At 42.0% G+C, this 26,874-nt stretch overlaps 1 protein-coding gene and 1 long non-coding RNA gene across 9 annotated transcripts in view; one reads left to right on the forward strand and one right to left on the reverse strand.

Annotated features, from left to right (window-relative positions):
- The window catches only part of NCOA7 (nuclear receptor coactivator 7), a 98,665-nt gene that overhangs the window by 2,757 nt on the left and 69,034 nt on the right, over window positions 1–26,874 (reverse strand). For 2 of the 6 annotated variants that reach the window (XM_052781152.1, XM_052781153.1), the window contains exons 6-15: window positions 26,158–26,259; window positions 24,992–25,117; window positions 22,472–22,656; window positions 19,980–21,046; window positions 18,299–18,467; window positions 7,103–7,250; window positions 2,442–2,567; window positions 1,805–1,957; window positions 1,169–1,264; window positions 442–515 (exon numbers count right to left, since the gene is read on the reverse strand). In XM_052781152.1, the coding sequence (XP_052637112.1) occupies window positions 442–515; window positions 1,169–1,264; window positions 1,805–1,957; window positions 2,442–2,567; window positions 7,103–7,250; window positions 18,299–18,467; window positions 19,980–21,046; window positions 22,472–22,656; window positions 24,992–25,117; window positions 26,158–26,259 (2,246 nt within the window). The other 4 variants (XM_052781154.1, XM_052781155.1, XM_052781156.1 and 1 more) reach the window with 4 other exon arrangements.
- Window positions 8,509–16,001, forward strand: LOC128139150 (uncharacterized). Of its 3 annotated transcripts, none has more exons than XR_008234249.1 (3): window positions 8,528–9,922; window positions 12,515–14,371; window positions 14,806–16,001. It is a non-coding gene; the product is annotated as an uncharacterized LOC128139150 (long non-coding RNA). The 3 variants fall into 3 exon arrangements; XR_008234247.1 differs by having other exon boundaries at window positions 8,690–8,889; window positions 9,132–9,922; window positions 12,515–16,001; XR_008234248.1 differs by having other exon boundaries at window positions 8,509–9,922; window positions 12,515–16,001.

Raw genomic sequence — 26,874 nt, forward strand, 5'->3', positions numbered from 1 at the left:
ACTCAGGACCCAATTAAGAACTGTCTGTATCCTTGCTCTGCGTATCAACAGAATAATGACAATTTAATAAGGACCACGTAAGAAACCTTAGAAGCTGATGGCAAAACTGTCATTAGAGATTATCTTTCAGTGGCAAACTGCTTCAGCAATGAGACACATATCTACCCAAAACATCTGGGGTTTTTTCTAGCTAAAAAAAACAAACAACAAACCCTACTTGCCTAACATCAGTCATTCTCCTTAAGCAATGGAAATTACTGTGGGTCTGTAACAGAAATCAGATTGCTGAGGTATCTGCCCTGAACGGCTTACTAAAAGTAAGTTCAGCCATTTTACTGATTAGTTTTTCTTGCAAATATCATTGTTCCTAGTCTCATTTAAAAAAAAAAAAAAAAAAAAAAAAAGTTAGCTACATGATTTGAAAACCAAACATTCACTCACCCTCCACCTCCGAGCTCCAGAGAGCTGGTGTCTCCATTGATGAAGTAGGTGTTCTCTCCACTCCATTTGAATACCTGAGGAGGGGAAAAAACCCCAAATATATTTGGACTGTGAAAACTACTGGGGACTGACTCTTAGCACGTATTTTTTGATATGGTCATATTTTTTTTTTTTTTTGAAGGGGGAGGAGCAAGAGGTAATAGGTAGAAAGTAAAGGAACAATACATACTTAAAGCTATGAACAAGGCACCCTAAACCTTTTTAAAATTCTCATTGCATCTCTAAATCAACAGGCATTCTGTTAAAAAGGAAAAATGTGTTCAATATTGAAAAATGCTAAGCCATGAACATTAAGGGGTACTTCAGTAGCACTCTTATTTCTGGTTTGTTGCCACTTTGATCCTAAGCACATGTGAAATTATACCCTATTCTTGGTATCACTGCCTTCCAAGGTGAGTCTTTGACAGTCCACTCCTTACTCCTCCCTGCTTTCCCCTTCAATCCATTTAAAACCCTCTCCTCACCCTTACAAACTGTCCTCTCGGCACTTCAGATAATTACAGCCACTTTTGCTTAAAGCATTGCATTGAAGCAATGAGTGATTAACTGCATTCACCAATAGCCAGCACATCTTCTAAACTCAAATATGCTGTCTCCATAAAAATCTCATAAATGTTTCAGAAGTGGAACCCAAAAATCTTATTTGAGAAAGTAAACACCCACTTACCTTGAAATTTGGACAGAATGTGTAGAGGAATGTTTCACCAGTGCCATAGTAATGGTCACTAAACCTGAAGGGATGTGTAGCATATGCTCCAAATATCTGTCAGAATAAAATGATTAAACTATTTTTGAGGACAGTGCAAAATTCAAAAGAAAAAGCCCAAACATTTCAAAATACTTTCTAAAGAACAACTGAGATGGTGTTTCATGTTAGAAGAACCAACTAGTAAAGTACATCAGATGAGCAAGTACTCCTGCAAATCTTTTGTATCCTGCCAGTTAAAAGCCAGATGACAACGACAGCAACAGGAACGCCGACTCTAGGAGCTGCCGAAGTACTAGACCTCCACAGAGGCATTATTTGTGACAGCTTGTTAACTGAGATACCTAAGGAAGATACATCCATGGGCACTACTAAAAGGAGCACTCATTGCAGTTATGAAGCTGAGGCAGGCATTTCTATTAGTGCTGATGTACTTTCCTGCCTGTAAGTTTAACCAGTAGAAAATATAAAAGAAAACAAACACCAGTGTCTTATTTTGGCATGATGTCACTTCACAGCATGACTAGCACTTCATAATGATAACTTTTTATAGTTTTGCCCTTTCAGTCCAACCCTCGCAGAACAAGCACTCCTCACCTGGTTGTCCATATCCTTGATGACAAGGAGAACTGGACTGTCGAGAGATGCTGATTTACGGTACAGAGTCTTCAGGCTAGTCCCATGCTCCAGTGTACTGTACGCAAGCCGCCACGGATATCCCTGCACTCGTGCGGGCAAGCGCCGGGCAAGCTGGGCAATGAACAGGGGGAAATGGTTACATATTCAACAGGTTGGGTCACAGGTGGTGCCCCAGACTATTCCCTTTCTGCAGGGGCTTCTGAGCCAAAAAACAGCTGTCAAGGGAACAGCTGATGCCAGCAGCTTAACATCTCCGCTTAACATGCATGTGGCCTTGTACTCTGAGCCCAACTGTCTGCATTCACATCACCTGTTAAAGAGATGTCAAAACTGGCACTCCCTCTCTGGGCACTGAAAGAGTTGCCGGTCCTCAGTATCACAACTCAAACTCCAGAGTTGCAAAACATAAAAATAAGCTTTCCAGGTGAGCCAGTCCCACAGCAAAACAGGACCTTGCACAAGGACACTCCAACATACTAAGTACTTTCCGAACTCTTAAAAAGCATTGGTACTGCCTCCAGAAGGCAGAATGTCCCACACTTGGCAGAGACAGGACCACAGCTAACAAAGAAACTTGAGGTTTTTCTAGCCATACCTGCTCTATGTGCATATTCTCCAGGAGAGCGCTGTGATGCTTTAAGACAGGCAAAGTATCATCATCATCTTCTTCATAGTAACTGCAAACGCTCTTTCGTCGTTTTGCTTCTTCTACAGTAATGATCTGAGGCAAGAGAACAATTGTCCAACCTAAAGCATAGCTCTTATGCTGTCAATCCTCTGTTGAAGCAAATTAATTTAAAACAACATACTCCTCAGCTGTTACACTCTGTGGAGCAAAACCACTGTATGGGATGGTTTTATCAAGCACAGGCAGCCTTAACCAAATAGGGAAAAACTTAGCTGGCAAGGTGTCTTTGAGACATCATGGCCAGAATTTCTTCACGCTCTGGTGACCTCCCACAGCTGTAGAGTTCTTTGGGATTAATAAACATTGAGGTAACCTGGTGACATCAGTGTCTGTCTCAGACATATTTGGTCCCAAGTCAGAAAGCTAAAGCGCACCTTCTGCTTCCGAGGCACACTACACGCATCTCAACTAGATGTCTCGTGGGACTCTAAATAAGGAGGACACGGAAGCTTCTTTGTTTTCTCTCATGCAGCTAGTTGAGTACGTTAATTATTTTCTCAGGTGCTAATGCACGAGCATTATATGAAAAAGTTTAAAATTCCACTTCTCCTTTTCATTAAACCAGCAACATTTTCCTGATTTTCTTTACTGCCTCAGACATGGGTTTGTGTATACAAACTGAAACAGAATGAATATAGCAAACAAGTAAAAATGTAAATCAGCTTGAACAGGTATTTTGAAGCTCTGTCTTGTAGGAAATGTACTAAGTAAGATTTTGAGCATCCAGTTTATGCAAGTTCTTGAAAATACTCATTCTGAGTGTCAAGCTCTTTATAAAATACATTCTTAGTTGAAAATGATCAAACAGCTCTTTGGAAACTTCTACATATTCCTTTGCTTAAGACTTTATAAAGTGAGCAAATTGTAGTATTTTAAAAGGTGAGTCCATATAAATATTTCTAACATCAGGTTTGAATTTCAATACTTATAAAAGGAAGCACAGACTTCTCTCCAGCAACTACAGGTAAATACACTACCTTTTCCCACAAAGCTAGAAACAAAATGAGAATCCGAGTCCATACGCTTCACGCTTCTCTATAAAAGGACTCGGCAGCCTACAAGGTGCTGAGAGAGACGGGACAAACTCCAAACCCCACGTGGCACGGGCAGCAAACAGGAGCCCAAATGGGGCGCGGGGCAGGAGCTGGCAGCACGGAGCTCACCGCAGACAGGAGGACGCTGCCTCACCCCTCGGCGGCCGTGGTCTGGGTGTCCTGGCTCCCGGCAAGCTGCTGCTGGGGTGCTCGGCCTCGCAAGCTGGCAGAGGGCATCATCCGGCACAGCTGGCAAGCTGCTGACCCTTCAGCGCAGCTCGGGGCGCTTAGCGAGGCGACAGGAGCCTCAGCTCCGCGCAGCACCGGGAGGTGAGACGAGGCACACTGTGCCCAGCAGCGGGGCTTTACCTGGGGCTCGGTGCCACCATGGCAAATGGGAAGCAACAGCAAGAGCTCAGAGAGGAGGCCGCTGAGAAAGAAAAGGGGAAGCAAGGGGGCCTAACTACAAAACAAACAGGAAACCTTAAACTGCCTTCGTTCCACGAGCGTGTCGCCACAGAGGTCTTGGGAGCAGGAACCTCAAGATGTGGCTGCAGAGCACGCCGCGCCGCTGCCACACCTCCCTGCAAATATGGCTTCCAAACGACTTCCATGTTACACATGGATAAAGCTTTGCATAACTCCTCCGCACCTTCACGATCACTGCTTGAACTTGCAGCAGCTGTCAACAGCTGAGACAATTGCCAAGAAGTGCCTGGAGGTCCTACACACCTGCCCCACAGGCGAGAAAGCAAATGCACTGGACCGACTCCAGGTGCAGATTTAACCACGCCACAAAGCACAGAAGGAGCTTTTCACGAAGACCAGGACCGGTGAGGAGTTCACTGTGCATAGGAAAAAGCCCTAATACTGTCAGTCACACCTAGCATCTCCAGGGGGATGGGAGCAACAGGTCTGCTGCACGTGCTCACGTCCAGCCTGCATCCGCCGGCAGACGCCTGAAGCTGAGCCCAGGGCAGCCACCCCGAGCGGGGCACCTGGGCACCGGCACTCTGATACACACAGCAGAGTTAGGAAAAGAGAAGAGGGCAGGACCACAGGGCAAAATCCAGCCTGCAGAACTAACGTGACGTGCCCCTGTGCACCCGGGCAGTACGGGTATTCCCACCGGTGATACTGCAAGAGCTGTACAGCTGCATCCTGACCCTCCAGCCCAGGCTCAGTGGAATCTAGTCCTGGGTCTTCTGAGACTGAAGAGAATTCTGTGCTGGAAAATTTTACACATGGCCAATTTCAGGGAAGGTTTGCACTGCAAAATTAAGATCGTTTAAAAAAACCCCAACAAACTGTCAAAGGAAAATGGTCTTTCTGCTTTTTTCCTTGTTCTTTTTCCACCTCCTGAATGCTTATCCTTCCCTTCTCATCTCCCAGGCCATTATTTTACTTTTTTTTTTTTTTTAACAAACACCTTTTTCATCTTAAATCAAAAGTATTCAACTCCTCTTTTGAAGACTATTTTCTAGGAGTAGTCTCCCTGTAGGAGTGTGGGGGGAATATCACAGTAAATCAATCAGCAACAGGTACCTAGCAAAATGCAACCAAACTCACAGACGTAGGCAACCACAGAAAACCCACTAACACAGTTGTAAATTGCAAATCAGCTCCCAAGAGAGACAAACCCCTCTCTTCACTGCATAGATACCTAGTCAGTCTGTAACTGAAGTGCACATTTGAATGAAGTTCAGAGTCAACAACTGCAAGAAAAGGGATCTACAAGATCATATATTTACAGACCACGCAAAAGCAGAGACGGATGGAAAGAATCAACCACTACAGAAACTGGACCTACAAAATCTTTTAAAGATTTTACGGGACTGAGAAAGCAAGCTACCTGGGGTGGAAATACCCTATTAAAATTCATCTGAGTAAGCAGCACATTTTTTACTAGGGCAGAAGTGCTGTATTAGATCCAAGCTGTTCAAACAGGGACACAGTTCAACATACCTCCACAAAAGGTTCCTCCTGGTCAGGTCTGGCATAGTAAAGAATTCGAATATTCAAAGGCATTTGTTTCCCTTTCATCATCTACCAGTTTATTTTACAGTATCAACTACACTTCCCTGCTCTACTGGCAAGAGCTCTTGCTCACAAGCATGACAGATGGCTACTGCCCGTGGCACACTGATAAAATTGCTTATATGCTTCTCTGCAACCACACTTTCTGTTTCCCCACAAGGGAGAGTGAAACTTTCACAGTAATCATGCCCAAATTTGGACTTTCAATACAGATTTCCTGGCAGACCTACTTTAAATTTGTAAAGCCTGAATATATTACAAACAAAAGAGACACACCTTTAGAAGCAGTTTCCACCTAATTCTTCTCCCAATATATATTTAAATAAAACAATGAGAGACAAGCTCCCAGTGTGCCCAGATCCCTCCCGCCTCTGTTCTTTGGATCACTGGCCCTCCTCCTTCATTTTGGTTTTATGAAAATGGCATGCAAATAACAACTGAACAGTGAAATCTAGTGCAATATATGACTGCACTCAGCTCTGAGCAAAACAAGGAATGAAGACTTTTTCTTTTTTTTTTTTTTTTCATCTTGCAGTTCACAAAGCACCAACATTAAGAAACTACAAAACTGTAAAAATAAAAGCAATTTGGGATTAGAGGTCATGTTGCTACATTTCAAATGACAAGCCCCACTCCCAAGCTCTACTTTTGAACAGGACAACATACTTTGAAGACAGAAATGCTTAAAAAAAGAGAGAGAGAGAGAGAAGGTAGTAGAATTTTCAAAACATGTTTATGTTTAAGACAAATAATCAGATCACTTCTTAAATTGCCATCAAGATATTTCCCACTTAGGGATTTATCTGTTTTTTTAATGTTTCCTATTTCCTTAGCATAGCAAGTACTTCAGTGTTCAGAAATATCTATTAAAAAATACATGCAAGCTTATTTCCCTTAGAAACTAGGCTTTGTATACACAAGAGACAGACAGATAACAAACAGAGGCATGCCAAGTAGTTCGAACAGATTGCAAAAGCCCCCACATGAAAGAGCTGAAGTCCGAGGATAAAACTTACCCATCTTACAACCAATATTCAAACAGTATTGCTGCGTGCACCTGAGAAGCAAGAGTCTGGCACATCACCACATACCAAGCCATTTCAACCAGCACGCAGGAGTCTGTGTTGGTGTTTATGTCTACATACACATTTTAGAGATTTTATTTGTAACATATAAATACAATGCAAATTTAGCAATGCTGACAACATACACCTGTATAGTTTTGCAAAAGGCTAACATCGCATAACCAGAATATTTACACAACTTCTGCTGGTTGCACACCAGAGAGCTCCCAGTTGTTTGCCTGCTCTTTCTAGGGAGAGAAGAGAGGTCTGAAGGAATATGAGTACATTTGTGAGACAGATATGAGCCTTGAAGAGACTTCTACATGAAGCAGCAAGCATTATAAAGAAACACCATAAAAATCATCAAAAGAGAAAGTGCTGAAATTCTTAACAGAGGATGCACACTCTTCATGTAAAGGCAGAAAGCACTCACCTCCCAGCTTTTAGTAGTGGGTTCACTGAAGAAGTTGTCTATCATGTCAAGCTCCTCCTTTTCTACCACAACAAAACCTTGCTCTTTGGCATCTTTCCCATATATTTCCGGTGACCACTGAACAAAAAATGTGTACAAGTGATCCACCCTGTAAAGAGAAGAGGAAGACACAACCATTGTTCAGTGGTCCATGAACACAACACTATCATGTAGTACAGAGGTTTTGCCCAATGACAAAAAAGGGACAACCACACAAAGAGGATACCCGTTTACTTCCACCCTCACATACCACGCAAAGCAATAGCTCCCTCCACCTAGCAGCCTGAAGCACTTCAAGGTTTCTCTGCTTTCACTCTCCATAATATATTTTTCTCCTCCCTTTGCTATACACACAGCCAAAGCATCATGGGAAAACTAAGCGGTTTGTCCAGTCCTACACAATTCATATTAAGAAGTCACATTGATTAGTATTAGGTCATACACACAAAAGCTAAGTGCATAAAACACTCACTTAACTTATTTAGTTTGACCTCCAGCATAAAACAAGCGATAAGAGATCACCAGTAAAGTCTATACCACATTTCTAGCTGACCTCTAAACGTTATAGAGACTAACCACGAACCAATTCTTCATTCTCTTAGCATAATGAAAATAAGCAATTACTGACAGCTTTGCTAATGATGTATCACCAGCAGTGCATGCACTTCTGCAAATGTATTCAGCTCTCAATCACCGTCTTTAAAGAGTTCTTTGACAACATCCGTAACAATCAGTGAAACAATTTCTGAATAAGGAATTTATATATGTGCTTGTTTTGGCTGGGGTAGAGTTAATTTTCTTCACCCTAGCTGGTATGGGGCTATGGATTTGTGCTGGAAACAGCGTTGATAACACAGGGATGTTTTGGTTACTGCTGAGCAGGGCTTACCCAGAGCCAAGGGCTGTTCTGCTCCTCACCCCACCCCACCAGCGAGAGGCTGGGGGGGCACAAGGGGTTGGGAGGGGACACAGCCGGGACAGCTGACCCCGACTGACCCGAGGGATATCCCAGACCATAGGACATCATGATCAGCATATAGAGCTGGGGGAAGAAGAAGGAAGGGGGGGGGGGACATTCGGAGTGATGGCGTTTGTCTTCCCAAGTCACCGTTACATGTGATGGAGCCCTGCTGTCCTGAAGATGGCTGAAGACCTGCCTGCGGATGGGAAGTGGGGAATTAATTCCTTCATTTCCTTTACCTATTAAACTGTCTTTATCTCAGCCCACAAGTCTTCTCACTTTTCTAATTCTCTCCCCTATTCCACTGTGGGGGGAACGAGTGAGCAGCTGCGTGGGACTTAGTTGCCAGCTGAGGTTAAACCACAGCAGTCCTTTACGGCATCCAACACGGGGCACGAAGGGGTCGAGATAACTACAGATTTGATTGGAACGTTCTAGATCGAACTTATAGCTATTATTGCTGTCTAGCTATTAATTGACAGGCTCCTGTGCTTGCCATGGGGCTTGCTTGCCTCACTGTGTATTAGAGTCTTGTGCTCATTCGTGGCTGCTTTTTGCTTTTCCTGCTTGCTGTAGTGCTTATCATCCCACTCTGCTGTGCCTGGGAACATTGTGATAACAGCAATGGCCCTGTGCCTCGGCTGGCAGATGGCCAGGGCATTGCTGCCGTTTCTGCGCTGCTATACTGGACAGGCTGGAACTCCAGTGTGAACTCGAGTCAAAGGGACTGGGACCTGTGGATGAGTCCACGCGGGAGCAGGACACCCCAAAGCGTCTGTGGCTGTGGGTAAGTCCATGCCAGAGCAGGCGCATCATGAAGGGTCTGTGGCCGTGGTTCTGTTTGTGCTGCAGCAGCTATACCTCTGAAGGGACTGTGGCCCAAGGATAAATCCAAGCCGGAGCAGGGGCAAGGGGAGGAGTTCATTGCAATGTTAAACCCTACAACCTGGCCCAAAGGGCCCAGGGGTGGAGGTCATAATGTAATACCTTTAAATTGTTGTAACCCATGATTTGAGTTGCATGTTATAGGAATTACCAGAGCAGGAACCACCTGAACCAATGGAGGACAAGCCTTACAAGAAGCAGTGCAAGTGCAGCAGTGACCCGACCTGAGCTGGCTTTGGTGCCCAGTAACTCCGCACAACACACCATCTCTCCTGTCCTGAGTGACCACCGTAACAGATGGAGCCCAAAGTCATGGACTAAATGAACTCAGTGGACATTTTATGGGCATTTGTGGACTTTTTAAGGACATTTTAAAGACATTTTATAGGGGTGGTCCATAGACTAAGAGAATGATATCTGTGTATTATATCAAAGGATGGAAAGGGGTGGTGGTTAATGAGGTTATATTGGATAGTGTGGTAAATGAGCATGACGTAAATGGTATGGAATAAGGGGTGGAGAGTGTGCTGGTTTTGGCTGGGGTAGAGTTAATTTTCTTCACCCTAGCTGGTATGGGGCTGTGTTTTGGATTTGTGCTGAAAACAGTGTTGATAACACAGGGATGTTTTCATTACTGCTGAGCAGGGCTTACCCAGAGCCAAGGGCTGTTCTGCTCCTCACCCCACCCCACCAGCGACCAGGCTGGGGGGGCACAAAGGGTTGGGAGGGGACACAGCCGGGACAGCTGACCCCAAATGATCCAAGGGATATCCCAGACCATAGGACTTCATGCTCAGTAATATAAAGCTGGGGGAAGAAGAAGGAAGGGGGGGGACATTCGGAGTGACGGCGTTTGTCTTCCCAAGTCACCGTTTTGCGTGATGGAGCCCTGCTGTCCTGGAGATGGCTGAACACCTGCCTGCCCATGGGAGGTGGTGAGTGAATTCCTTGCTTTGCTTTGCTTGTGTGCGCAGCTTTTGCTTTACCTGTTAAACTGTCTTTATCGCAGCCCACAAGTTTTCTCGCTTTCCCCCTTCCGATTCTCTCCCCAACCCCACTGCAGGGGGGGAGTGAGCAAGCAGCTGCGTGGGGCTTAGTTGCCAACTGGGGTTAAACCACAACAATGTAGTATATAGAAATTAAAATGAACACATACAATTTCAAACAGGAATACGATAGTGGATCCACTGTACAAGAAGCTGAATTGCCAGCAAAAAATATCAAACCCTAACTAAAGAGGGCAGATAGAAAGATAGTAAGTACTTATGACACTTGGTCTTTCTCCAGTTATTCACCAGAAAGGTTTGTCCAGCAATTCCTTGATCAATACAAACCCAGAAAAATCTTAGAGAAATTTAGACATTTTCCCCCTGTATTTATAGTTACTTGGATCTCTATATATGCACAAATAATCTTAAACCACCATTTCAGCACTGTTGGATTCTCTTCAGGGTCACTAGTGTAATTCCAGAGATTTTTCCAATTGAGTCTACATTTTTTGTTCTATGCTCCTACCAATGAGGGCTAGAGTTTGATGTCAGTTCTAACTGCATGAACTGCCAGCCCTGAAATTGTTGCCCGCTCACGACAGCTACACTAATTCACAAAGTGAGATATTTGGAGGGGCTTGACTCACTTTGGCCTCAAGAAATTTGGATCCAATTTCCACTACCCTCAGAAAGAATAAAGGATTGACTTTGCTTCATCATGGAAATGTCCTCTTAATCACGAAAAAGGAACAAATTAGCACTGCCATCAGTTTTTTCTCTTCTCCTTTGCATACTCACAAAAGCTTCTGTGGTGCATGGCTAACATGCTCTAGCAGAGTTTAAAATTTTGTAATCAAATAAGAACTGTACCTGTCAAACATTTTTAATATATACAGCCAAATATGGTTTTAGTACAATTGTCCTAGATTTGTGAACACCCAACACTAGTTCCTGAGGCATCAACAGCCTCCCTTCACCTAGAACAAGTAAGGTAGCTAATGTTGATATCCAAGTAAAAATTTCAGCTGCTGCTCGTTCCTCTGCAACAAGACACACACAAAAGAGATCAAGGTAGTACTGTGCAAACAATCGGTCTTTGGGATAGTTCTTGCCAGTAATTGCCTGGAAAAGACTAAAAGAGGGTCACATTCCCATAGCCAAGGGTTGCCCCCTTTCTTTCTGAGAAGCCACATGATTGCTTACAAGTTTGCATAGATCTAAAACCAGTGAACTATGGGCGGCACTTCTAAAAGCTGTATCACCTCATTTTAGTCAAGACCTTTTCTTCTAACTGCGGAAGTTTTCCCCCACCAATAGGTGCCACTCGTCACGCCCCACTCCTCTTCGCTTGCTCACAGAAACTTCAGAAAGAGCAGTATGATCATCTCTTTGCTAACTAATGTGAGTTTTAACTGAAAGACACATTTAACTTGAGCACTGTGTATTTTATATGCAGTAGTCCTAGTCTGGAAAACTACCTACTTAATTCCTACAAATCCCTATGAAAGAAGAATAAAACTAGTGGTTGCTGCTCTCTGGCTAAGATCAGTTTGAAAGCATGTTCATGCAGGTGGGTGGAGGAGAGCAGCATACTCTCATCTCAGAATCGCAGAACATAGTTAGGTTGAAAGGCACCTCTGGAGATCATCTAGGCCAACTTCTGCTTATAGCAGAGCTAACTTCCAAGTTAGAGGCGGCTGCACAGTCCTCTTGCAGTTGTGGAAATCTCCAACAGAGATTCCACAACCTCTCCATGCAGCCTGTTCCATGCATAACTAGTCTCATGGTTTTCTTCTCTTCTATCTAATCACAATTTCCTGTAATGCATGCAGCATGTGACCTCAGGAGGGTCTGGCACCATCCTACTTTTTTTTCTCCCCCTCCCCTCCCCCACACCTTTTTTTAACCATGTGTCCAAAAGGAAGAGGGGAGTAGCCACCACCCAAGCTGTTGGCTATGCTCTTCCTTACACAGGCCAGCAAGAAGCGAAGCCTTCATTTCTGCAAAGACACACTGCTGACTTATGTTGAGTTGGCTCTCAACTTCCCCAGCTCCTTTTCTGCAGAGCTACACCCCAGGCCACCCGTCCTGAGACTGTACCACTGCAGGGACTGCTCCACCCCAGGTGCACAACTTTGCATTTGCCTTTTCTGAACTTCCCGACATTTCTGTCAGCCCATTCCTCCGTGTTGAGGTCCCTCTGAACAGCAGCCCTGCCCTCCAATGTATGAACGCTCCCTAAATTTGGCATCATCTCCCAAAATGACAAAGGTGTATTCTGTCCCAATGTCCATGTCACTGATGAAGGCATTGAATAGTATCAGTCTCCAAGGAATATCACTTGCACCTGGCTGCCACTCAGACTAGCTATCAACCCTTTGAGCCCAATGGTCCAGTCACTTTTTCACCCACCTGGTAGTCTACCTGTCCAGGTCACATCTCTCCAATTTGGCTATAAGTATACTATGGCTGGTTGTGTTGAAAGCCTTACTAAGGTCATGGTAAAACAACAATCCCTTACTCTCTCCCTGTTCACAGCGCTACCCATCTCAAACAGAGAAATTATCTGGTTGGTAGAAAAACTATTTGCCCTTGTGAATCTACAATAGCTGCTCCTGATCACTTCTTGCCCTCCATGTGCTGGAAAATGGAGTCCCTAAGGACACGCTTCATAATCATCCCAGGGACTGAGGTGAAGGTGACTGCCCCGTGCTCCCACAGATCCTCCCGGATCTTTCCGAAGATGGTTGTAGCATTTGTCTTTCCAATTATTAAGCACCCTCCCAGTGATCATAACCTTTCAAAGGATGATAGAAAGCAGCCTTGCAATAACATTAATCAACTTCCTCAGTACACTTAGAATATTTCCTGTTAGGCCCCACAGACCTGTATATGCTCAGTTTATTTAAGTAGTCCATAACTAAGTTTTCCTCTACAATGGACAGATGCTAAATAAATCCAGACACTCCAGATTTAAGAAGCAGCAGCATAAAATGAGAAATAGGTGACTGCAGAAGTGAGGTCATTCTGAAAGGGGATGCAGAGCATCCCTTCTCTGTTAATAAAATTATAACATTATGCTATGGTAGTATTTCCAAGCTACCAAACTGGAAAAATTGGAGACAGTTTTTAAATTGGAAAACCACTGCTTCAGGAACTCTCTTACAGCCAACTTGACAGCTGCAAGGAAATTTATCCTAGAACTCAATAGCTGTTGTGGTGATCACATGCTTATGAGTGTGTCATGCACTAACAGAGAAACATCAATAAAACACAAAGTACTTGGAAAGGAACAACTACAGAAACCTGAAGTTAGTCACTCCAGAAAGAAATTATTCAAAAGGAAACTATGATAACAGGAAACTTTTTTTTTAAAAGAAAAAAAGCAAACTAGGAGACACAAATCAAAAATGAAAGACGGAACACTGATTAAAGAGGGACCCTCCCCAGTTGTAGCCAGATTAAAAGGAAAGTGAATATGCTTACAAATATATTCGTAGTAACACACACACAGAGGGCACAAAAATGTAAAAAGAAAAGGATATACATTCAGTAGAAAACTAATTTTGGAGAGTACAAAACGTGACATAAAGATCATGACAGCAAAGTGATAAAATCAGTGTAAGACAAAAGCCTCGTGGAGCATTTATGCCACTGCATTGCTTAGTAAACTGGGCACAATCAGCTCTGTGTGTGAATGCATCTGAACAGGGAAGCAAACTCTGCAGAACAGTAAGCAGAGGCTGTGCTTGCAGGATGGGACTTTACCCTTGGCAGAAGAACCCCAGAGACCTGGGGTAACGGCTGTGAATTTTGGAGAAAGAGCTCCACACCAGCACACTGATGACAATACTTAGCGCAATCTCTGAACGTACCAAGAAAGTCACATTCAGTGGAAGGAATGAGATTGCGTTTAGTTTGATGTTTGACACTGGTAATCACTGCTGGAATACTCTGCCCATCTCTGGTGTGCCATTCCCAACTCACGCTCAAGTGTTGCTGCTTAGAGACGCAAGACCAACTGGCGTACAGCAAGAGGCAAAACCAGTTACTTAGCTTACAAGAGCAATACCCTGTGATTGCATACAATAAGAACTGAATCCTGGTAATACAGACACAACCACAACCAGGGACCGGAAACCAGAAAAATTAAAGTAGGTATATAGTGCACTGAAAAAGAGCAAAGGCAATTATCAATAAAATACACCAGACAACTTCTCAAGTTACAGGTGATTCTTGAGGGGGAACCATAAATGATTTTTCTTCTAAAAGAGACACTTTAATTTAGGAGGTCCCAAACTGACATCATCACCACCACCATTTCTGTTGATATGGCAGCAATATCAGACTTTGATGGCAGAGGCAAACTACTTTTCCATAAATTAATGTCTTCAGGTCAGTCACAGGTGGGAACGGTGCTACTTCCAAATTAGCGTTTGGGTGGTGAGGGAGGGTTTGTGCATCCTGTGATACATGTACAAAGGCTCTAAGTCCAACCACAGCTCCTGGCCTAGAAACAGGACTTAATTCAAAGGAATCCTATGACTTTGTTATAAATATGCCTGACTAGATGATGATGATGATCCTTCATGAATCTTATGAGGGCTAAGGTATCACAAGCCCTCATATGCTTATGTGAGCTTATATAAACTTATATGAGCCCTCATTATAAGATACTAAGCTACAGATACAAACGGGTTTTCATAGGTTTCATCTGTATAGTTTGATATCTTATTTATCAGGAGTCTAGGAGTACTCTGTTTATAGAAGGCTACTTCAAAAGGAGCCTAAATCTAAGCTTTATGCTACCTATTCCATTCCACTAACAGGAGCATGGAAGAGTGATCCTTCAGCCTCAGGACCATCTTAATCATCCCCCCTTTATGGAAAGCCCTGTGTAAGCGCACAGAAGCATCATGTAGGTATTGACTCCAGCTAGTTGTACTGCAAGTTCTTCCAGATCTCAGCTTCAACTGTATTAACTACTGGGTGTTACGCACTAGATACTAACAGGAGTCACAACCAAGCAACATGTTGCTCTACAAAAGGAAACCCCACAGAAACAGTAACAAAAACCAAACCAAAACTCACCCAACTCCCCAGACCAAACCAAAATAATCAATTGGGCAGGAAGCTAAGATTGAAAAAGAGAAGCAAGGCTCAACCCCTGTTCCTTTTCCTCCTTGAACATCTGCCTGCTCTCAGAAAGAAACTTCCAAAAAAAACAGATGCCCTCTCAGCAGCATGATCCCAGTGCAATGTCTTTTACATCAACATCAACGCAAATTATACATTCATAAGCCAAGCCTGTCTGCTGAATTCATATTGTAGATAATCAATGAGATTTAATTCTTGACTAAGGAACTAGTCAATGCTAAAATGAGTAAATTATTTGTTAGGACATGTGCTTATAAACAAAGAAATTCTGCATTACTCTATCTGTCCCAGGGCAAGGCATTTTCCTCTGCAAGACCTTGAGGATATCTGTGACATAATTACTGACCTACTACTACTCAAAATCCACTAGGATGGATAATCTACATACCATTTAAGCATAAATCCATGTAGCAAGAGCATGCACAGACTTACCCTCTAATACTGTAAGCTATACCCATTGCAAGACTCCTCAGCAAAAGAATCAATCTCTTTATTGGTGTCCAAAAGCATGGGTGCCTCTCTGCTCAGCTGAACCTGACAAGAAGCTGCCCTAGACTGAGTAATCTATTATATAAGGCAACTCAAGATGCCCACCTCCCCTGTTACGTGCTAAGGTGAGTGCTGCTGTGATCAAGCATAGTCACTGATTAACTCAGCTGCGTTGTGTGGGTCACGGGGTGACGCACGCCGGGACACTCTTGGCACCCGGGAAGCCACGTAGGAAGAGAGAAGACCTACAGCAGCCACAAAAGGCAAATGAGACTTAAGACTATTGACAGCCTTTATAAAGAATATCAGCCTAACAGTCTCCTCTCTCTATTAATAATGTTCCAGAGGCTTCCATTAAAAAAAAAAAAAAAAAAAAAAATTACAGTTTTAAAAGATAAGTATGCCTCCCCCCAGCACGGCTTTCCCACAGCCTGCCAAGGGCAGAAAAGCAGCAGCAGTCTGCAGATAGATGAGCAGCTCTGCCGGGAGCAGCGGGCTACAGGGCCCAGGTTGAGAATGGAGCCATTTTCGCAACCGATGACAGAAGTTGTTTTAACAGCAAACACTAAGAAACCATGGAAAAATGCAATTAAATGGAAATCAGAGGAAGACTTAACTTATACAGTGATTATAGACATGCACACCTACTTTTCACAGTCTCAATCCAGGTTTGGTTTGGTTGTTGGTTTTTTTTAATTACTATGGAACTATTAAGATGCTACACAAGCCACTGTGACTGCACTGGATAGAAAGTGTTTTATTTATACTGCTTTATGGCTAATGAGATGAGAGTGGTATTCTTGATATTTTCATACATGACTATAAATTGCATTCCAAATGTTTTTAATCTTAGTAAATTATTTTGATACATTGTACCAAAAATACATTGCAAAGCTATCCCAAATGACCTACGTCCATGGCATTCTCAAGATGCAACATTGATAATTATCTACTATGCAATACTGGTGCAAGAATATCACCAGAGGGTAGGAAGCGATGCATTTTACTTTGGGAAGGCGTGTGAGAGTTTGGAGAAAACACTGACTTGTTAGGCAAAGACACGTCTTGCATTAATATGAAGGAGTGGGTCTTGCATTTAATTTTTGCCCCAAGTTCTACATGATCTTTTATGCACCTCTGCGGTGTTGAAACAGGCACGCGTGAATAGCACCAAAATGACCCAATCTTATACTACATTCACCACTAATTTTGATCAAGATCTGAACAGCAGTCCCAAGAGCAAAGATCTGGCCTGGCAGCCAGCACAGCCAAGCGCTGCTGCAACAGCTCACTGCAGAAATTACTCCTTCCTCATTCTAAAAACTGAAGTATAAACCAGTTGTCCACACTTCAGTCTACACATGGGTTAGGTCCCCTCACTATTCAGAAAATGACAAGCAGAGAAGCTGTTTTCCAAGTTTGTGATAAGAAGCTTAATAGATTTACCTGTTGCACAGAGCAACAGTCAGAGACGACCTCAGTTCAGCTCAGCAGCTTTATTCAACATTAGATACACTATCCCCAAAGCAGCTAACTGACCTTGTGTTATATTACAGCATCATTCCAAATCCTTTAAGTATTTACTCATGCTTCAACCTAGAATTTTCTGAACCCGCCCTTTTGCAATCCCTGAGGAGCCAAGGACTGGGTTCAGCAGATAGCAAGCAAAACAAAAGCTATCTTCAGCTACACTCCCGATGGACACATTCCAGCCAGATTAAACCTCCTCCCCTCCTCCCCTGTGTCAGCAACTTCCACACTACTGGTCTGCTCAACACACTCTTTTCTAAAATACAGGAAATAAACACTTAACTCAACACACATGCTACAAATCTGAAAATAAAATTAAATATTCTGAAAAATTATTACAAAAAAGAAAAACATTGCCTGCGTCTTAAAGAGACACCTCTGAGATTGATCACCAGTTCAGATTCTTCCTTCCTGGTATCTAATTCACCACAAGCGTGATCACCGATTTCCCTGTTTCGGTTCATCAACAGACTGGAGAGTTGCTCTAGCTGCCTTCTAGCAAAAGAAGGACCAGGGATTTGATTCCTCACAGCCAGTGAAAATTCTTGGGTGATTCATGTGGAAAATCACAGGCCTTTATTTTTTTTTTCCTTCTATAGTACTATTTATGCATACATACACACCTACAGGCACATAAAACATTTAATGGATTTTATCGCAAAGGAAGGGACATTTTTATGGGCCTGAAGGCTGAAACAGCCACACCCATTCAGTTAGGAGTTTCTCCCTTTTCCACATCATGCACTTTGCTCATGTGAAATACCTATTTTTTAGCACTGGCACCTTAGTGGATTCCTCGCCTCTCTTGCCACTGCTCCCTTTTTCCCCTCTCCCTCACCTGCTAGACTACAGCCAAAGCCAGATCATCCCCCAGTGCTTTTATCATATGTTAGCTGCGCTTATATCCCGCTCTTCATCTTCCAAATGGCACCTGATCCCTTCTTCCTTCCCACTGGGAGCCATGTTAGATCAGCAACAAACACTGCTTTATCTCTCCGGCATGGCACCCCTCTCCCCATCTTAGCATCCCTGCTGCATTTCACACCTTGGACCATGTAGGGAAAGTCAGATTCAACTCCAGAAAGCACTAGACTTTTAAAAAAAATAAGAGACAAACATGTTTTCGTGCTATGCACTGCAGCTTACCTTTCCCGAGGAACAGCAAACCAGTACTCTGGTTGCTTTATCTTTTTGCTGTACTGTTGAGACATGGTGGTGCTCTGAGACGCAAAGGACTTTCTCATGGGCTTGCCTACTTTAATGCACAGAAACATTGGAGGAGTCTTGCTCTTCTCCTCTTTTGAAGGAAGCATATCTGAATGAGAGACAAAAGAAATGGGCTGCTTACAGGAAAGTACAAATACTGCAGCTGATAAAACACTGTCACAAAGATTAACAATCTTGTGCAAAGGAATACTCAGAGGCACCGTACACAGAATTAAACCTGACATGTCATTCAATAGCAAAACTGGTTTAATAAATCCTTGTTCATCCTAAACTGTGGCCATTTATTCCCATTTCATCACAGCCTGTATCCCCCTCAGCTGTACAGCTATGTACAGAACAGCCCTGTAAAGCAAATCAGTAAGATGATCAGGGTGGGTGCAAACTGCAACATGAAGCAGGCAAATAAAGGGGACAGCGTTTGACGGGGGACAGCGTCTGACGGGGTCCAGGAAACCCATCCAGTCAAAGGGTAACCCTGCACACACACACACACACACACACAAAGCCCGATCAGTTCCTCAACTCTGACAGACAGCCATACAAACACCTTCTGCCTGCACAAGACAGGGTCAAGCGTAAGAGCAGTAAAAGTTCCTTAAACTGCTAGTGTGACAAAAAAATTGCTTATTAAACTATGGCCTCAATCACACTGAAGTTGCCCCATTCACTTTAGGAGTATGTATACAGCCATTATTTTTTTTTTTTCTCTCCCAATGAGAATGACCACCAAATACAACTAGCGAGATATAAACCCTTCCAAAAGAAAGGAAAAATCATTTTAAGAACAACTGTTTTTAAAGTAAAGACTTCCACTCTTGTCATTCCCCACCACCTGATATGAATCAAGGGTATGTCCACTGGTTTATTAAACTACCAAGAGAGGAGCATCAGCGCTCCAGGATGGACTAGTGCTTAAAGGCACTGGGCTGTAGCAGAAGTAGTAATATGTGTACACGCTATCTAAACTGAGATTTCATTTTCTTATATGCTTTCCAGTAACAGCCTGAATTTTATTTATGATAACCCAATCAGACCAATCAGGACAAACATGATCAGTCAGTAAGACTCTACATATATTCCTGTTTATCACTTCTTTAAGGGTTTCCATAGCACGAAACACACGAGACAGATGCAAATACTGTCAAGTATACTTTGGTACCTCCCTCTACAGCAATGCACTACTACTTTGGATAATATCAGAAATACACTGACAGACTTCACTGAAGCAACAAAAGTTACCAACACAGAGTGACAATTCCTAGGCCATGAAGTGTCCCTGTCAATACTGCAACTGGATGACATTTCACTATCCTTCTTAAAGCCAGTAAACAGAGGTGAAGATTATACAAACAGTGATCACTGAATATGGAAAGAGCACACAAGCTACTTATCAAACTAGAAGCTTAGGGAATTTGAAAGTATTTTTTTTCTTCTAAATAGCAGATAATATAAAAATATAATATACGAGATTAAAAAAAAAAAAAAAAAAAGACCAGGTATTATAGAAAGAGGGAATTTAGAGCAGAAGGCTATCAATTCAAAGGTTACCGTCATAATGCTGTCCAAGTCTCAGAGGAAACAAGGATAACCAGAGACCTACCTTCAATTGGCACTTGAATTTTCTGCAGCAGCCACAGTCTGATTTCTGATTGATTGTCTAACTGTGTTTCTTGACAGGTCTTGTCTATGGCTGGTACTAATGAAGAGTCCACAGACTCTTTCAGATCCTTTTCCTCTGCTGCTGCTGAGCTGATTTCTAATGAAGGTGCTTTCCTTTCAACACAGCAGGAATCAAGCTCCATACTTTTAACTGTATGGACTTCATTAGCTTGGGACTTTGAACAGCTAAGTGTAAGGTCTATGCCAATTGCTTTATTGTTTTCACCTTTCTGGATTTCAGCCTTGTGTAAGTCTTCAGATGACTGAGACCCATTCCCATCTTTATTGAGGTAAAATTCAATAAGTTTATCTTTCTCTAGCTCTTTCTTAGTGTCCAATGCAGTCTCCACCTTACCTGTCGGGGAACTGACACATTTGTTTACTTCTGGAATAACATCTTGCTTTTCACACAGCTCTAAGTCTAAGTCAGCTTTAGGTTCAACACTGTCCTTTTTTTCCAAGGAATCAACTGTCAAGTGCTCCTGGACTTCTGTAGTGGGTTTGGTTACCTGCTGCTTAGTTCTCCCCAACTCCCTGGGGTCAGCCAGCAAGCCTTCCATTACTGAGATTTTCCTGTCCAACCCTCTATCCATAGGAGATGACGTCTTTCCCAGCTCAATGAAGTCATCCTCTCCTTCTCCCAAAAGGGATTTTTCTTTGGTTTTGATATCTGAAGCATTTTTTTCCCCAGAAGGCTCTCTGGCACATGGATCCACAGCAAACTTTTCCAAATGTTCAGTGGCAGTGATGTTGCTGGGAAATTCCAGTAACTTTGATTTGATTGAGCCTGTACTCTCAGATGACTGAAGAACTTCAAAATCAGCAGACTTTTCCTCATCTGAAGGCTTTATCTGTTTGGCACCCAGAGCAATGGATGGATCCCCATTCTGCTGCCTCTTTTCCTTGCTAAGGGATTTGAATTTGCTGAAAGGATTGATATCTTTCTCACAGGATAGGTCTTCCCATTCTCCTGGCCTGTACAGAGGACAAAGATCCTTTGGTATGTCACTGTCAAGGAAAATGATGGATGTACATAGGATGTTAAAAGCAAAATGGAAACAAAAAAAAAAGGAAAAGAAAAACTAAATAATATACCAACTTAACTTAAGCTCTGAAACTCAATGAAAAATTACTTTCTCCAAAATAAACATACATCAGTGGAAATAAGCGACTTTAAAGAAAACGAAGAAAAATGCAGAAAGGATAATATGGAAATAAAATGAGTAAACCATTGGCAGAATACGCCACATGGGTGAAGAAATGGTACACATGTAATAACAATGTGCAAGTTACCAGAAGTTCAGTAACTAAAAAACCACAGGACATGTATTTAGCTGCTGGAATTTCATTCATACCATATTAATATTGTTATTTCCCGCACCTGACAATGAGTCAACCTCTACAACCACCCGTGCTTCCCTAGTCAGTACAAATGTATTTTTGTGAAGAAAACAAATCGGAGATAAGCCGTACCCTGTTTGAACATGTTTACTGCAAAACAGTAACAGGCAACAGAGTTAGAGTTTTTTTTCTTTTCTTTTTCTACATTACTCAAATGTACTGTTTGAATGCAGACTTCTCCAAAGATTTCTTTTTAAAGCAGGACAATCATAAAACATTTCAAAATGGAAAATTCTTAAAAACCTAACAGCATACAACTTGAGCTCTTCATCGCTGCTAAAAAGTCTGAGGTGAATGAGAATATGAGATTCTCATCACTTAAAAGCTACTAAGAAGTTACTAAACACTCTACTAATGAGTGTAACAAGTATCTGGAAAGTTTTTCTTGAAATGAGAAAATGGAGGCAAGTAGATGAATTTCACTGATCAACAGGTGTTGCCTGTAAGGACAAAACCTTGCTTAGAACAAATCTGTAAGCGGTGCCTAGACTATGCATAAATGAGAGCAGCAAACCCCAGAAAGTCTATTATGTATTATAAATGATAACTATCAATGCATTTCTGGTTCTGAAGTGGAAGTATTCCACAGACTGGTGTTTCTGTAAGTCCTGAAGATGGCAGTTAAGGTGCTGTTATCTTCATAAATTTTAAATACTCCTCTCAGAACAGTCCTGGTAACACAACAAATGATCCAAATCTAACCCTCTTCACTTCCACTGAAATAACCCTAGAGATGGCTCAGTGCAAGAGCCCAACCATGGCACGCCACCAGTGCTTTTAATTACTGTTTTTTACTGGTCTCCTTTGCACTTTGGTTCTCATATTCACGACCCATTTCTCTTTACTGCCACTGGTGTTCTGAAAAGAAAGCGGAAGACCAACACAAGTGAATCACTCCTTTGCTGGCACCTTCCTCCCCTGATTTGCTTTATTCTGCTGCATTAAAACTCTTCCCCTCCATTCCCCCACCTCTTTTTCCATGGCCCTTACTGAAAATCTGTAAACATAAGTTCAGGGAAGAGCAGTCCTTACGATGGCAATGCATCTTTAATCTTCATGTGAGAGATGTCATTGTAGAGAGCTATTGAGACAACCTCCTCCATGGGGCAGATGAGTCCATATTCTTCACAGCCATTCTCAATTACCAGAGGATCAGATTTATGTGGGTCAAACATGATATTGTTGGGAGTTACTATCATGACTCCTCCAACTACACCCTAAAATAGGAGAAGGAAGAGTTAGAAGATCACATGTAATTCACTTATCATTTGGTATTGGATTTTAGGCAACTATCCTAAAAAAAAAGCCCTCTCTTGAGCCTCTTTATACCCCATCATGCAATGTTTGCTAACAAAACATTTTGGTTTCCAATTGCATCAAGTCTGACATTGTAAGGAGAGCAAATTAAAAAAAGGCTTAGTAACACCAAAGTTCCTGGCTGATAAGGAAGAACATCCAAACTATTCAACTCTCAGTGCTGGCTGCTACAAGCTAAAACTGCAGATTGTTAATCAAGCAAACCTCAGACAAAACAGAGTAGTGGATTTAAAAAAAAAAAAAAAAAAGTTCCATTTTATTCTAGATACAGCCACCTTCATTTGATACATGAATTTATATGCAGCCAGCACACCTGAAGGCAGTCTTACTCATGGAAATGTCAAGGTTACTATGCTAAGCTAGATTATAGGTCCCCGTGATATAGTCTATCAGAGGTACACGCAAAAAACTTCTTTATATAGGGACCTGATATGAAACAGCTTCTCCTTGATCTAGAAGCAGCTTCTACCACTGATCCAAGCAGATTTTGCACAGCTGTAGAAGACATATTTAATTCTTCAAAACGTGCTCTAGCCATGGATTCGATAATGCATCAGCCATTATTCAGCATCCAACCCATGGCAACTGACATTTTTCAAGGTTTACAAAGGAGATTTCCATTGTCTTGCTCCTGCACCCTCTCTTCCAGACAAGCCACAAAATTCACCAGACCAACTCAGAAGCTGTGCGTAAATCATGACATCTGACAAATAGGAGCCACCGATCAACAGGAATGACCTACACTGTAGGTACTATTAATTATCCAAGGTCATCTGCAAGGCAAGCCAAGGAAGGCTAACAAATAGGCAGGTAAAGGACCACAAGCTTGGTTTGTTTTTTGTCAAATCGGGGAGATGCCAAGCTGATGGCTTGGCACTGGCGAGTGAGTGCATGTGTGCCTGCTCCTTTGGAAAGCAAAGTCTGTATGTATTTCCCATTTGTTTCTCCTGTATGACTGATGTACACGTGCCTGGTTTGTGTTTGGATGAAAAAAATCAAAATCAAGTGCAGAGGCTTCTCCCACAGGTACGTAACTCTAGTTAACTAGAAGAGCAATATATCAGTAGGCTGTACTTCCTACCCAGCCACTGCAGGAAGCAAGGCAACAAGGGATTTTAGCTACACTGGCAAAGAAGCCATCCCCCTTTTGATTGTTCTGACTGCAAATTACTTTTTTAGTCCTGCAGCCATAAAATTGGCAATCTGTATCCTCTGCACCTAGCAAGCACCACATAACAAAGCCACAGTATTGCCCTAATTTACATGCGAGACATCAAGTAGTCCTTTATTACTTTCTACAAAATAGCAGACTGAAAAATTGCAGAGTGGTTAAATACAGTCTACATCCACTCGATGCGAAAAGAAGCCAAAACCCGTAGCTGTAAACACATCCATCTTACAAAAGTCAGGACTAAAGGAAAAATATGTTTAAACTACAATGGTTAGCATCTCCAGTGCTATAAATTCCAGAGAACTTGAAAATCCAAACATGCAGACATTTAACTGAAACCAGTCAACAAGAGCAGATAAATTAGACAGTCCAAGACGACAGTGTCTTGCAACCTTGAGAAGAGGAGGGTTAAAATACTGCCCAAGCTTTGTGCCTTCACTTCTAAACCAGCTGCTGTAAAATTTAGGGTTGCAGTCCCAGTGGGAACACATATGTTAGAAGAATACTTGCAAGAAGAAAGAAAAAAAAAGGTTGTATCATGCAATATTTATCTTTTTATTAGGGTTTGCATGACATTCATTAGCAAGTGCAGAAGCAAGATGGACATATTTGGAAACACTGCTTTGGAAACAGTTAAAATTTAGCTTAAAGTCATAAATGAAATAGATAGGCATGTGCTCGTTTTATAAAGCTGTTGCACAATTTGATGGAACTGGACAACTAATCTTGACACGTCTTTAAAGTGCAGTTTTCTCTGTGTATCTAGCAATACACTCTTAAATAGATAGTTCTGGTATGACATGGTAAGGGAATGAAGATGGGTAGAAGAGCTATTCTTTCATAAAGCAATTATCATAACATTAAACAATTGAAAGAACAAAATGATACAGCGTATTACCATGGTACCAATAAACACAGCAGTGATAGATAAAGCCACCATAACATTTATGTTCTTCACAAACATGGAGCATGTTTGACTCCCTCAGTATTCATCTCTCACTTAGCTAAACAGATTTTACTTTTAAAGAATCTCAAACAATGCCCAAAAGCCAGGTTTCACCTACCTTACCATCTGTGAAGTAACGACAATTCATTTTTAAAAATTTAACAACCACAGGCTCATCCTCTTCTGAAGTAGAAGACAGGACTCTCTCAACCGGTTTGAAGGCCTTTCTTGCCAAATCAGCATCCTTAAAAAAGAAAAAGTTCAGTGCAGAGCAACAGCACCAGAATCATATACTTTTAGATTTTGGGCAACTAAAAGGCCAGGCTTGACCAACTATTTTCCTTTTGCTTAAGGAGGAAAAGTGGTGGTCATGTATGTATGTATGTACACTTCTTGCAGTATCCTGTATGGAAGAAAAACCTCGTAACATTACAATAAACCTCCATACAAATAATAGGCAAGAAATTAAAAAATGCCAAGGCAAGCCAGCTCTCCTACCTAATGAGGTACTCTCATTAAGAAAGGGCCAGTACTGCCACCTCACCTACACTGAAGACCTCTGCACACAGCGCACTGGTGTGATTCCCCATGCAGGTGGCACACAGGCATAAAACTAAGGTTAAACACAGTTATTCACTCCAGGCTTCTCTCCACTTTCCTTTTGAAATTTGAAATGTCTAATTGCTTTAACATCAGCAGGTGGACAGCTAAACTGCCTAAAACTACTATGTAAAATCATCATGGCCAATCACCCTTCTATGGAAGATGAAAGATCAGCTATTCCAAGGCCTTTCACAAAGATTAAATCCCTCAACCTCGTCTATATAAGACAAGTCTATATACGGGTACCACCATAATATGCTTAACTAAAAAGAAACTGACTGCTCAGACTAAATTAACAGCCTCCGTGCTCAAGGATCCCAATGCAGGATCAAGGCTCTGGACTGCAGAGCAGCATAGAAATCTCCAGGGTGAAACACTAAATAATTCTTCATATTTAACTTTCTGCTCTTTAAAAACTATACACTATACCATTTTCAACTGTTTTGATGGACTCTGGGCCCAACAGAACTTGTACTTGGTTTCTACGCTCAGACAGAATTCCCTTAATTTGGAATATTTTAAAGAGATGGTAAATTTTGTAGTACAGCAAATTAATGTTACTCAATACACTACACACAAGGTCTGAACTGTCACCTCAAAACCCTGTTATTTACACAGCCTTGAATCTCAGCTTCAGAATCAGAAATTATTTTGTGAAGAGTGAACCAATGTTTGACTTACAGGGAGTTTATCATATTCAGCATCTGATGATGAAGGAGAAACGGGACCACCAGGACTGAAAGACGACAGCCTTGCAGCACTTGTCTCTGGCACAAAGAGAATCTAAATACAAACATGTATGTCAAAACAGTGAGACACAAGCTTTAAAAAGTAATTCACTATAAATACTATGTTCTACTAGAAAGACAACCCAATATGGATCACTCGTGATTGCAATGCACTCCTTAACAACTACTTATTCTAGAGTCTTTCTTCATAGGTGGTGATGGTGGGGCACGTGCAGGTCTAATTAATCACAGGATCTACCTCTACATTTTGTTTTGCAGCACAGGCAAGAAAATAAAACATTTTCCATAGAATGAGAACCTCCTTTTTCCCCCCCCCCCAAATTTACAATCCCAGGTTGTTGTGCGACTATCACAACTACAGAAAAAGTAACTGTAAAATGACTATTAATAGTCATTAACTTCTAATAGGAAACTCTGGCCCAAAAAGAAGGCCACTGCTGAAGATGGGGGATTTTTTGCGCTAGAAGTTTATAACACTCCACTATAGGCTGTCTGTTTCCAAAAACATACTTGCCTCTCCAAATTTAAGAAAATATTCTTTATATGAACCAGCATTTTAGCATCATGTACTACATTTAAAAGAAAAAAGAACAACTTACACAAATACAAGTGTATATAAAAATAAAATGCTCTGTTTGAATTTTCACAT

The sequence above is a fragment of the Harpia harpyja genome, chromosome 3 (genome assembly GCF_026419915.1).
Source record: "Harpia harpyja isolate bHarHar1 chromosome 3, bHarHar1 primary haplotype, whole genome shotgun sequence".
NCBI classification, from domain to species: Eukaryota; Metazoa; Chordata; class Aves; order Accipitriformes; family Accipitridae; genus Harpia; species Harpia harpyja.